General features: G+C 33.2%; 3 protein-coding genes and 1 long non-coding RNA gene across 9 annotated transcripts; all 4 read left to right on the top strand.

Moving 5' to 3' along the window:
• The first annotated feature begins 900 nt into the window (after window positions 1-900).
• On the top strand, window positions 901-1,459 carry LOC109126257 (defensin-like protein 1). The gene is made up of 2 exons (XM_019229478.2): window positions 901-1,025; window positions 1,126-1,459. The coding sequence occupies exons 1-2, from the start codon at window positions 962-964 to the stop codon at window positions 1,302-1,304; spliced, it is 243 nt and encodes an 80-aa protein (XP_019085023.1). The 5' UTR covers window positions 901-961; the 3' UTR covers window positions 1,305-1,459.
• A 2,718-nt stretch (window positions 1,460-4,177) lies between these two features.
• On the top strand, window positions 4,178-6,459 carry LOC147939220 (uncharacterized). 6 transcript variants are annotated; one of them, XR_015566674.1, is made up of 7 exons: window positions 4,178-4,398; window positions 4,500-4,709; window positions 4,945-5,085; window positions 5,214-5,303; window positions 5,487-5,531; window positions 5,638-5,729; window positions 6,148-6,459. It is a non-coding gene; the product is annotated as an uncharacterized LOC147939220 (long non-coding RNA). The 6 variants fall into 6 exon arrangements; XR_015566676.1 differs by having other exon boundaries at window positions 5,214-5,386; window positions 6,148-6,400; XR_015566675.1 differs by having other exon boundaries at window positions 6,138-6,400.
• Window positions 6,460-7,895: 1,436 nt separating this feature from the next.
• LOC104713246 (defensin-like protein 1) lies at window positions 7,896-8,423 on the top strand. The gene is made up of 2 exons (XM_010430329.3): window positions 7,896-8,007; window positions 8,096-8,423. The coding sequence occupies exons 1-2, from the start codon at window positions 7,944-7,946 to the stop codon at window positions 8,272-8,274; spliced, it is 243 nt and encodes an 80-aa protein (XP_010428631.1). The 5' UTR covers window positions 7,896-7,943; the 3' UTR covers window positions 8,275-8,423.
• Window positions 8,424-10,836: 2,413 nt separating this feature from the next.
• Window positions 10,837-13,289, top strand: LOC104713247 (rac-like GTP-binding protein ARAC5). Its single transcript, XM_010430330.2, has 7 exons — window positions 10,837-11,719; window positions 12,030-12,117; window positions 12,213-12,322; window positions 12,410-12,473; window positions 12,558-12,622; window positions 12,707-12,772; window positions 12,859-13,289. The coding sequence occupies exons 1-7, from the start codon at window positions 11,621-11,623 to the stop codon at window positions 12,955-12,957; spliced, it is 591 nt and encodes a 196-aa protein (XP_010428632.1). The 5' UTR covers window positions 10,837-11,620; the 3' UTR covers window positions 12,958-13,289.
• The last annotated feature ends 71 nt before the right edge of the window (window positions 13,290-13,360 follow it).

The raw sequence follows: 13,360 nt of genomic DNA on the forward strand, positions 1-13,360 counted from the left end.
TTGCAAAGATACGACATGGATCCTAGTATACAAGTTGCAACTATGTATTCCCAACTCACAAGTATCTGCTACTTCCCATATTACCAGTGCCGGCTCACTTATTTTTGGGACCTTGTGCTCAAATTTTTTTTTCCCATAAAACTAGGGTTATATTTGCAACATTTCAAATTTTAGGACCCTAAACCTTAAAGAAAAAATCATAAAAATCTGGAGATATGGTGCTTTTGCACCGTCTGCACTGCCTCTAAGCCGGGCCTGCATATTACGTTATCTAGCAAAAATCTATGGCCTTGTGTCTGTGTATTTTCGTAAAATAAGTATGTGAGTGACCTTATAACATTTATTCATTATGTTTTGTTTGCATATATACTTGTCCATAAGAACAGACGAATCATCATATATATCGGATAATAAGTAATTTCAAGAAAATTATACTATCTTGTTGGAGAAGAGAATATTAGAGACATGTGACATCTTACTATAGTATTGAAGGTATTTCTTGCGATTCAAGTAAATGACCAATTATCCTCGATCCCATTTTCTCTTCTAGCTCCATGCTCATGCGACGAACGGTGCAAATCTCTGAAACATCAAAATTATTTGTGTAACCAGATATGGCTTTGTTAAGATTTTATTGTTTTGAGTCTTAACTACATCAGATTAAGTAGCCGCCTATGTAAACGATATAGCATTAGCTCAAAGCCGAAGCAGCAACTTAGATATTAACAGAGAAAAAATATGTGGTGGAGAAACCAGCCATCAACTATGAATAAGTCAAAATCTTATCTTTATAAACGCTGTGTGTTTATTTTGTGGGGTTACTACGATGCACAAGTTGAAGACTAGTTCACCATCATCATTTCATTATAAATAGAGGTTGATCTTAAGTTTATTTCTTCACACAACACATACATAGTTACATACATATACATACATTGAAAACAAAATAGTGATTTTCATCATGGCTAAGTTTGCTTCCATCATCACTCTTATCTTCGCTGCTCTTGTTCTCTTTGCTGCTTTTGGTGAGTTAATGATCTTATCATATGAATGAAAAATGTGAGTTTAAATTTTAGTTTCATAAATTTTGATAATTAACCTTGAGACATATATACAAATATGCAGAAGCACCATCAATGGTGGAAGCACAAAGATTGTGTGAGAGGCCAAGTGGGACATGGTCAGGAGTTTGCGGAAACAATAATGCTTGCAAGAATCAGTGCATTAACCTTGAGGGAGCGCGACATGGATCTTGCAACTATGTTTTCCCAGCTCACAAGTGTATCTGTTACTTCCCATGTTAATCTTCCAAAAGTATTTGATGCTTAAACGTGTGTGTATCTTACATAAAATAAGTCTTTGTCGCTCTACGAGTGACTTTATGACATGCATGTTTATGTTTTACTGTTTGGTTTGACTTTGTTGTTATAAACTTACAATAATATATAAATTTTATATACGTCGTAGGAGTCTTTCTTCTTGTCCATATTTGTCTACAAATTAACGGCTTTTATCTTCAATAAGGATTGAGTATCCTCTCAAGAATTGGGCACATTACTTAGAGGTGCCTAATCCAGTTTAATGAGAAAGTAATGGCTTGCATAGCTACTTCAACTTTAAGAAAGAAAAGAAATGGTGTGGTGATGTATTCAGTAAGAATATTGATTTAAGAATTGAATCACGGTAACTGTCAAATATTATAGAAATATAATAGTTTATTAAGTTGTATTTCACAAGATTTAAGGCATACATATATATAGTGATTAGCTTTGATATATTGCTAACACAACATAATGTAAACTTTCCTAAACACATAAGGAAATAACTTATACAATAAGTAATATCAAGATCTAGAATATATTCTTCGGATTGGGCTTCACTTCATTAACGGACTTTACGGTCCATATTACTTGGTCCGCAAGATACACATCTTGCTTCCCTAATACTCCCCCGCACGATAAAGGTAGGTGGGACGAACGCAAACTATACAACCACAAAGCGGAACACCTATGTCGTGGACATTATGTTGAGGACAGACAAATTATGTCAACAAAATCTTCAGGTAAAACTTCAATCTTGAGAAGAGTGGTGGAACTTCAGCTTGTCTTCGGTATTGGTAAAAAACATCCCGTGGGTGCAAATCCTGCAGCTCCACAAACAATTGTCCTTATCTTGGACAGTCCACAAATCGGACTAATAATAACCTAAACATGAGTGATCCAATAAATTCCCAACTCCTCTAATGGTTAAACCATAACCAAACTCCCCCGTAATAAAGGAAACTTAAAGAAAATATTCTACACTCAAGAATAAATCCCATAAAAATAAAAGTAAAACCCAAATCATTAAAACATAATAATTTCTCAAAATCACCCAATTCTTCCACTAAATCCATAAAATAAAATAAATAAATAAAAACACTTATTTTAAAACCAAAACGTTGACTTTAAAAGAGACACATACCCCAAAATCAAATTAAACAACCTATTGAATATTAAAACAAGAAACAAAATCACGTGAAGAAAAGAGTTTCACGTCTTCAGTTGGTTCTTCGTCGTCTCCATCACCATCGTCTTCATCGGCTTCACCTTTCATGATCATTAAGATCACAAAGTTATCACAGCGGAATTTAGATCGACAGTATCGTCTGCTCTGATACCATGTCAAATATTATAGAAATATAATAGTTTATTAAGTTGTGTTTCACAAGATTTAAGGCATACATATATATAGTGATTAGATTTGATATATTGCTAACACAACATAATGTAAACTTTCCTAAACACATAAGGAAATAGCTTATACAATAAGTAATATCAAGATCTAGAATATATTTTTTGGATTGGGCTTCACTTCATTAACGGACTTTACGGTCCATATTACTTGGTCCGCAAGATACACATCTTGCTTCCCTAATAGTAACTCAAGATCTAGATACTATTTTGTAGGACCAACTCATTTTTAACTATGTCTTATAATAACATATATATATTCTGCATAAATAGTGCGCCTGTTTATTTGATGATACGAGATCAACTTCTCAAGCGGAAGCTTTACGTGTGTGATGGGAAACATGACGAGTTTTACGCATAGCCTGCATGAGTGTCGCTGGTGCATCATGGTCATCTTTCATTTCCGCATACTCCTTTCCAATTCTCTACTACAAGAAAAAGACAACTTTTTGTAGCCAAAATCGTAAATGTGTGACTAAAATGCTTGAATTACAGCGGTCAAGGCATATCCGTTACCAATGAGGTGATGGTGGTCTAGCCCATAATTTTCAAGTTATAAAAAATATAAAAACATATTCGATTGGTTATTCACAAAAAAAAAAAAAAATTGTAATCTAATAGCATAAATTTTTTACATTCTACCTATCTAATTTAGTAAAGAATTTTTTTCTGGTAAGAGTATGTATAAATATTATTTCGAATGAAAGTTTAAGTTTGACATGAAATTAACTTAAAACATACACTACAAGAAAACATGGATTTTACGACTACAATTGGCGACTATATATGTAGTCGTCATTTTTGGCGACTAAGTAGTGACTATTTAGCGACTATTTTACGACTACAAATATTTGGTCGTATATTAGTCAATTTTTAACGACTGCATATGTTAGTCGCTAGTTTAGTCGTAATTTAGCGACTATTTTATGACTATATTGCACACCAAAATATGTAGTTGCTAAATAGTCACCAATTTAGCGACAAATATGCGACTTATAGTAAACGGTCGCTAAGAAGTCGCATATCAGTCGCTATTTAATCCCAAACCCTTAACCAAACCCCAAGACCTAAATCATAAACTCTAAATCTTAGAAATTAATTCATAATTCATAAATTAAAAACTTAACCCCAAATCATAAACCTATACACCAAACCCTGTACTTTAAACCCTATATCTTAAATTTTAAACTTTTATAATGTATAGTATATAGAAATTAAATTATAAACCATTTAACCAAAATATAACCATTATGTGTATAAAATTAAATCTAATCTAAAACTATTTAGTGTATATATATAATTTAATACTTCCAAAAACTATTTACTTATAAAATTTATTAAATTAGTCATTGTAAAATCTGAAACTAATTGTTGATAAAAAAAAAACATAAAACTATATCATTTAGTCTGGGCTTTGAGAGGCTTTTGTACCACTTTGAAAATTGGCCAACAAAAAAAAGAAATAAAAATCAACAAACAAAGAAACCTTCACCAACCTGTGCCTCTATTCCTCACACTACACTTAGAAAAAAAAAATCATCATCACTCTCGAAACTCTTTCGGAGAAACTCTCACTCTCATTTCTTCGAATCGCGATGACTCTGTCCGGCCAAACCTCCGACCGTATCTCCAGATCTAGAAGGGAAACTGGTTTCCGTGGGAGAAGGTCAGTTTGTTCTATCTCTATTTCCCCCTTTAAATCTGATTTTGGGATTAGGGTTTCTGGTCTACGTTTGTAATGACCTTAATCTTCGAATTGGTTTGAAGACGACATATAAGAAGCAGAAGCTGAGAGGTGAAGCGGAGGAAGACGGCATAGAAGACGAAAAAGCTAAGCCGTGGATTTATCGACGAAATTAGAAGTTGGGATCTCAAAACCGGGAAAGATCTGCTTCGATTCAAGTCGTGTGCTTCTCCGGCGCACAGCCGAAAACTTGGGTCGACTAAAGAATCAATTTTTCTATCAAGCAACAATGGGTCAAGTTCTCTTTTGCTCTCACACCTATCCTCTCCGACGTTCTTGAAGGCTTAGTAGTTGCTTTCATTTGTTATCCTTTTTTTTTTTTTTTTTCTTGTTCCGCTGTAGGAGCATAGATTTTCACTTTGATTCTGCTGAAAACGAGTTTGATTTATCTGCTTGATATCGGTAGCCAATGCTGATGTGATCCACTTAGTTGCCTTTTCGCGTCTCTCATCCCCTGTGTGATTGCAGATGAGGGAGGATAAGAAGTAGAAGAATGATGAAGGAGAAGTGAGGGAAGGAGTAGCGCATCAATAGCTTTGTTGCCACGCGGGTATATCTCTTGTCATTTCTTTCAAATGTCTAGCTCCATCTGTTTTGGTCTCCATGGAGGTGGGTTTCTTACTTTCTTTAAAAAATCCTGGAACTGCTTTGTTATTTCATCTTTTCAGAATTCTTGAGTACTTATGTGCAAAATTGTTTTGTTTTTTTTTTTGCTTTCTTTGGTGGGTTTCTCTCAGATCAAGTGTCAGCTGTTTTGGTTGAGTCTTGTGGCTTAAAGAACTTAAGGCTCAACTCGGCTCTCCTCAGTGTCACCAAAGTCACCGAAGGTACTCAAACTAAGCTCTCTAAAAGCATATCACTTCTTTCACAGAGTCACCTCAGTTTTGGTGATTTTATATGATAAAATCTGGTATGTGTGTGTGTTGGTGTTTGTGTTTGTGTCTTAGAAGCTTATGGTTTGAACATGTGATTTTTGTTTACTATATTATTTTGTTGTTTGTGATCAATAGACTGGATTTGGAGAAGCTTGAAAGCGGTTGGCTGGAAGAAGATAGGTAAAACCCTTATGTTTATTTTATTACTCTTGTATTACTCTTCAATTCTTTGAAGTCACATTGTTGCATGCGTAAACCATCTGATTCAGTGTCCTATTGTTCTTAGGTCGAAGATGATGTTTGGCTTACAGAGAAAGCCACAGCCAAGCACACTCTTAGACAGAGCTCATGATGTACAACTTTATTTCAGAGCGTAAGGTAAACTTTCATTGGTTAAGACATTTTCTTATCCTATTGTATCTTTCGCTATTAAGGTACAATATATATACTTTGCTACTTATTGCTGTGAGACTTTTATTAAATCTGTCAAAGAGTCATTTGTTTAGAAGCCTCTGTTGTAATTTTTGTGAGGCTTTTTGTTGAATTTGTCAAGAGTTATTTGGTAATACCGATCTCTAGACACCTGTTTTATATGCACTCTTTAACTTTAGTCACCATTGTCGATCTTCTTACTCACACTCACGTTTTTAAGCTAGAAGACATGTTAGTTATAGTGAATTGCTTGTCCCGATTGTTTCTCATTTCTAGTCTCGATTTTGAAATTGTGTTATATTGATAATGGGAAATGAGTCCCCATGATACATTTTTTGTTTGTTTGTTCTGAAGGTACTTGAAGAAATGAGTTGCTCTTGGAACATTAATGGGAACTACCTAGGCTTCAATGATGGAATACAAAGCAATTGAGAATGTGCTACAAACCATTTATTATGTAGTTTTTCATCTATTCTTATTTTTAGTTATGATTTTTAATTTTATTTTGTAATACAATTTTTTTGTAATCATGGTTTATAATAATAAATATAGTACTCAAAAAATAATGTTTTAAAACATTATTCATAATTTAAATATATTTAAAACAATTAATAAAATATATGTAATTTGTATAAATACTGTATAAATACTGTATAAATACAATAATGTATAAATACTTGAATACAACTATAGTCAGTAATTAGTCGTCAATTAGTCACTAAATTTGGTGACTACATTATGACTATTTTGCGTTGTCGTAAAATAGTTGTAACGTGGTCGCTAAATTTAGTGACTATATTACGACTAAATTTACGACTACGCAAAATAGTCGTAATGTAGTCGCTATTTGGCGACTAATTTTACGACTATTTATTTTAGCGACTCTCGATTTACGACTACTAGTTTTAGTCGCTATTTAGTCGTAACACACCGTTTAGCGACCAAATAGTGACTAATAGTGCAGTCGCTATTTGCCTGTTTTCTTGTAGTGATAGTTCCATGCAAACAATAAAAGTAAAAAACATGGAAACAGAAAACTTTTAAAAATTCAATATTGAAGTTCTTAGTAAAAAGTTGTAGTTTAGTAATTTTTAATTCATCACGAAAAACTTACCTTTCGATTCCTTAAGAAGTTTTAAAATGTCAATAAATGAAGACCCTTTGACAAAAACAAATATCTAACAAATTAACGGTGAGTTTGCTACTTGTCCGTGGCAAGTGCTGGACTGCTGGGGCTCTCTTAGTAGTAGGGTAAGAAAGCAAGCTGTTGTTGTCACGTGGCTGTACATAAAATGTTTTAAAGAGGAGACAGGTTCTTTGTCAAAGTTTGCGGATGACGACTATCATGAAGTCGAAAACGATTTTCTCTTTCGATTAGTTTTTTTAAAACTAGTTGAAAAACAAAATTTAAAATCGGATTTTTCTTCTCGGTGATCCGAATTTGGCAGAGTTGAATCCAAGAAGTTTTGTATGTGGGTATGAACTATGGAATTACACATGATCTCTATGTATATGGGTTTTATTTTACAACTTATTAGTCCACACCCTCTAGCAAATTAGCTAGTTTGCAGATTATGAGATTAATAACAAAAATAAGTGAAGAAACAACATATTTTATCAACTTGCCCATCTAGTGACGGTCCTTGGGGGTTTCAATGAATTGAGAAGAAAAGTCCAGAGAGAATATCCAACTTCGTTGTTTAAAAATTAAATGCGATGTGGCCATGACTTATCACTACCACTTGTGTTGTGTAACGTACGTACTAAAATTTGCTGAAGATATTTAGCCGTTTGACCAAGTCAAATAAGCCAACCAACGTGATTCAAATAATGTTATAGCCACCGAACCAATTAAACTCCAAATGAGCAAACGTGGCACTTGAAACTAGCCATTACTGATCAGCACACTGTTTACGAATTGGTCAAATATAATATCTCATATGATCATTAGGTACTTGCGTGTTAATATTTTTTTACTACGGTATGTCGGTATGTGTTTTCAAATATGTGGGGTGAAACACTAATTGTCTGCTGTACACGTACGTAGTGAAAATCGATCTCCCCATCATCCTTTCACTATAAATAGAGGGTTGATCTCAATCTTATTTCTTCAAACTAAAACAGATATATACATTAAAAACAACTAAGCAAACAACAGTCATGGCTAAGGCTGCTACCATCGTCACCCTTCTTTTCGCTGCTCTTGTTTTCTTTGCTGCTCTTGGTGAGTAATGATCTTTATATGAGTTTTTTAAATTTTCTTTCACGTATTGTGATAACTAACTTTGAGAGACATATCCATCTATATGCAGAAACACCAACAATGGTAGAAGCACAAAAGTTGTGCGAGAGGCCAAGTGGGACTTGGTCCGGAGTCTGTGGAAACAGTAACGCGTGCAAGAATCAATGCATTAATCTTGAGAAAGCACGACATGGATCTTGCAACTATGTTTTCCCAGCTCACAAATGTATCTGCTACTTCCCATGTTAAACTACCAAAAACGTTTAGTGCTCGAATGTGTGTGTGTGTATTTTTATAAAATAAGTAAGCATCACTCATAGAGTGATCTTATACATGTATACCAGACATCTTGATGTTGTTGGTTTGTTATAATAAGATAATTAAGCTTTTACGTACGACGTACTACTGTTTTTTCTCGTCCATATTTGTTTGCAAGACTGCAACACAAGGTACACAGCCATTATGTGGGAATAAAGATAGAGAACTCGGAGAATATAATATACTGTTGATGATCTCTTTTTAGTTTCCGATATAAAACCTTAAGAAGAACTTTCCCATAAAAATTAACTGAGTACAGTAATAAAGATTATATATTCAGCTTATATATAAAGAGAACTCAATAGATAACATCATCTCCAATTTTATAACAAAGCTATTTTAGCTAACTAATAAAACATCAGAAAAGATGCGGTGTATTGAGTAATGAGACTGAGTGACTGATTGTTCATGCTAGCAACTTATTATGTTGTTATAAGAAAAAATTCTATATATATATATATATCCTCATTCCAAGATGTGTATTTTGGTTTTTATAAAAAGAACTTTTAATTTGATGGAGTATGAACCAGCATGGCATAAATTTCGTGCACCCATATTAAATTTTCTCAAGCTAGTTAGAATCTGAAGTTGGATTTGTTCTGTGTACCACACCGTATGCTATTCATTACTGAATACTGTAACAACATATCTGTGTTTTGATTCTTAAAAAAAATTCTCCCTCTTTATCAGGTCTTTAATTATACTCCCGTTTTAGTATCATGTTTTACAAAATTCTAACTTCTATGCAAATTGTTACTAATAAAAATGATATTTTGTGACTATTATTCTATTAATATTTGCGGTTAAAAAAAAATATTGGTTGATGAATCATTTTAACAACTTTAAAGTTTAAAATACGTGCATTTAACTAAAAGGTTTTATATTTTCAAACGTTGGGAGTAACAAATATCTGTTTCATTTTTGACAATGTAAACTTTTTAATATTTTTTGTGTTTGATTGTTAATTGCTTTTTCTTAAATTCTATCTTCTTAAAGTCTAAAGAATTACCTTTGACTATTCTAGTTTGAGGTTGATTCAAATAAGTAATAAACCACTCAATAAATGTATTACATATGGCCCAATGTCTGGACTCTCGACCATGTTTTTAAATTTGAGTACGAAGCAATGCCTGTTTCGTTAGACGCAAAGACCTAAGCGCCATCTGTATTGGTCTTGTTCGCACTTGTCAAACTTTAGCACTATGCTGTTAACAAATGTTGAAATTGAATGAGAGAAGCCGACAAAACTGGAACTTAAGCCTTATCTACTCAACTAATTACGTAGAACAATTTTGCAAGTTATAATAACTTAGGCCATATTGCCCTGTTACGTACGGGGCTTAGATATTTGTTACTTGTAATAACTTAGGCCATATCGCCCTGCTACGTACGGGGCTTAGATATTTGTATTTGTTCATTTTATTATTATATATTTATTTTCTCATTTGATTTATAATGTTCACGATTTCTTTTTTGTCAAAATATATATGATATTATTGTTAAAATATCTTAGCCTGAGAAGGACATTTCTCCAGGGTAGACCTCTTCGGATTCAACTTATAGTGCACCTTTGATAAGTTTCCAAAATAAATTGGTAATCTCTTGTTCTGTGGATAATCATACACCAGTCACACAATATTGGTCACCTTAACAAATTCACTCACTCAACACTGTAAAACACCTTAATCCAACTTATTCGTCCATGTGACAACAATAAATGGTCTAATCCGCCGGCACTGATGTGATACTGATGACAATCATAATGGGCCTAAATTCGCTACTGGGCCTGAAGTGAGCCTTCGTGTTATTGTCTTTTCTATCTTGCAGTTGTGTTTATGTTTTTGTCTTTTGTGGTATGGGCCTTATGTATGACACTCCATATCGCTTTGTTTTTGTTTTGTTTTTTTGTTTTCTGTTTTTTTTTTTTTTTTTTTTTTCTGGTCTTTAGTTTTTCTACCAACAGAAAAGCAAACTGTGTTAAACTCGTATAAAAGAATAATAAAAGTCTGAAATTTTATTTGTTGTAAGAATTAGAATGAATGGGTAAAAAAGTGGTTTTGGTGAAGAGTAGGTAGAAGCGTAGAGCTAACTCTAACCCCTTTACTTTAATATTACATATGATTGCTTATTATAGATCATATGAATAGAAAAATTGCTGACATTTTGATCCGTCGATCTATTTTCGAAGAAAGTGATAATGCGACTGTATAATTTGGATAAATTAAAATGTGGGACAGTTCATGATGTGTCATATGCTCATTGGTAGGTTGAACGAGAGAGTTGAGCACGTTCTTGTAAGATTTTTGCGATTCTTATATATGTCGTAAAGATGAAGAAAACTCATTAGATTACATGTAGTATAAAACCCAAAACAAAAAGCACTCTTGACAAAAAAAAAAAACAAAACTACATAATAAAATATGAAAGAGATTTGACAATAAAAAGGAATGAAATGGTGCCGTAACACTAAGTAGCACGTTCTTGACGAGAGTCGTCTCAATCCAATGATTAGTTTTAATTTCATGCCTCCCCATAGTTTGGTCGATTATACTTTACTCTTTGATTTATCTTAAATTATAAATCTTTATTTATTTGCTGTCTTCTTCTAATATTTTTTATGTAGATGATCAAATTAGAAAACTTTTTCTTTTTTTTTTTTGGTTTAAAAAATAAATAAAATAAAATCCATGTTTACTAGTGAATTAGGTTTTTTTTTTGTGTGGTTGTTTGGGCTATCTAAGAAGAAAATATTAATTTCATAATGTTCATATAATAAATAAAAAAACCTCAATATATAACGTAAAAATAATCATAATGCATTCAAATTCATAAATTAAAGTGCAAAAAAATTAATACTAGTATATATTTTGTAAAGTGGGGTGAGTGTAAATGATAAGGTGTTGTTTGGTGTAGCATTAGCTGGCATAAGGTTGTATGAAAAGCTCATCTCAAAGTCACACCAACGGCCCAAAAACAAAAAGACCAGAAAACAAAATAAAGAAACAAAAATTTAAAGCAAATATTTTTTTTTCTTTTTTCTCATTCTTCTTCTTCTGCCATTATCTCTCTCTCTCTCTCTCTCATCGATTTCAATTTGCTACTTTCGAATTTTTTGCTCGTGTTGTGTGGGATTGGAGAGTTCGGATTTAGGGTTTCTTCTTTGAGTGAGTAAAGGTTGTGTCTTTTGTGGTTCTTGGGAATGGCTGGGATTTGAAGAAACCAAAAATAGTGATTTTTTTCTGTTGTTGTTAAAAAGTCTGTGAATTTGCGTGGTGAGATGAGTGCTTCGAGATTTATAAAGTGTGTCACCGTCGGTGATGGTGCCGTCGGGAAAACATGTATGCTGATCTCTTACACAAGCAACACTTTCCCTACGGTAAAGTTTCGTCCTTTAATCTTGTTAAGTGTGTTTTTTGGCTCTCTATAGTGATCTTGAAGCTTCTTTTGAGAATGGTTTTGTTTGGAGATTATTCATATGTTGTTCTTGAATGTGAATCAGCTCGTAAAACTTGTAAAAAATCAAATCTTGACATTTTCTTCAGAACTTTTTATAATGCTTCCATGGATTTACATTTAGGGATCATCAATCTTGTTCTTTTGTTTGTGTGTTAATGATTTATTTTGTATTGAGTTTGAGAAACTTGTTTTAGTTTTAACCAACTCCATGACTTGGTATTGACTATCAGGACTATGTTCCAACTGTTTTCGACAACTTCAGTGCTAATGTGGTTGTAGATGGGAACACAGTGAATCTTGGATTGTGGGATACAGCCGGTAAATACTCCTTTTTGAAACACCATCAAATCTGGTTTTCTTGTTTTTTGTGGTCTCATTTTTTTTTGGGACTAATTCTTGGGTTTGTGTAACAGGTCAAGAAGACTATAACAGGTTAAGACCATTGAGTTACCGTGGTGCAGATGTCTTCATTCTTGCATTCTCGCTTATTAGCAAGGCTAGTTATGAGAACGTAGCCAAGAAGGTTGGCTTTTCTTTTATTGATCTTTCCTCATTTGATAATAATAATAACCTTTGCCTGAGCTAATTTTGAATTTTGCTTTTATCTCAGTGGATTCCTGAGCTCAGGCATTATGCCCCTGGTGTTCCTATTATCCTTGTTGGAACAAAACTCGGTATCAACTCCTGTTCTTGTTTAAAACACTTTCCTGATAAATGAAGAAAGAGATGATAAATAGTTCAAATTTGGGAATTTGCAGATCTTCGAGATGACAAGCAGTTCTTCATAGACCATCCTGGTGCAGTGCCAATTACTACAAACCAGGTAGATAACTCCATTAATCAGAATTCTTTAATACAGTAGTTTTTTTGTGTAGCGTGTTCTTGAACTTTAGTTGTTTTTCTGTAGGGAGAAGAACTAAAAAAACTGATAGGATCGCCAATCTACATTGAATGTAGTTCAAAGACGCAGCAGGTATAAGACTACACACATAAATCATATCTCACATGTCTTTTTGTTTTGTCAGAGAGTGTGAATATGTTGGGTCTTTGGTTTTTCAGAATGTGAAAGCAGTCTTTGACGCAGCGATAAAAGTGGTGCTTCAGCCACCGAAACAGAAGAAGAAGAAAAAGAACAAGAACCGTTGCGTGTTCTTGTGATCATCTTTTTAAATATAAAAAGATTTAGGTAACAAATGAAGTTGAAGAAAGAAAAAAAAAGCACCAGCATAAAAAATGCAGCAACATTGTATAGTTGTTGAATCCGACTTGTTTCGATCTTTACACACTTTTTCTTTTTGCTGGTGAATCTAATGTGTGAAGTGAGGGCCAAGGAGATGAGTTCTTGGTGTGTTGTTGTTGTACTATTGCTATGTAGACTAATCTCTTAATACTTTCTTTTCTTGTCTTTGTTTTTTTGCTGTTGGGATCCATTTTGTATCTTCTTTAACAGATGAATTTTATTAATTTTATAGTGACTTCTTTTATGCTTAGCATCTCTTTCTTATGTTGATCTTCGCATGCAAATCATATTCAGACAACTTAAAACGTATTGTGATGTATA

Source organism: Camelina sativa, chromosome 9 (genome assembly GCF_030686135.1).
Source record: "Camelina sativa cultivar CO46 ecotype springtype chromosome 9, ASM3068613v1".
NCBI lineage: Eukaryota > Viridiplantae > Streptophyta > Magnoliopsida > Brassicales > Brassicaceae > Camelina > Camelina sativa.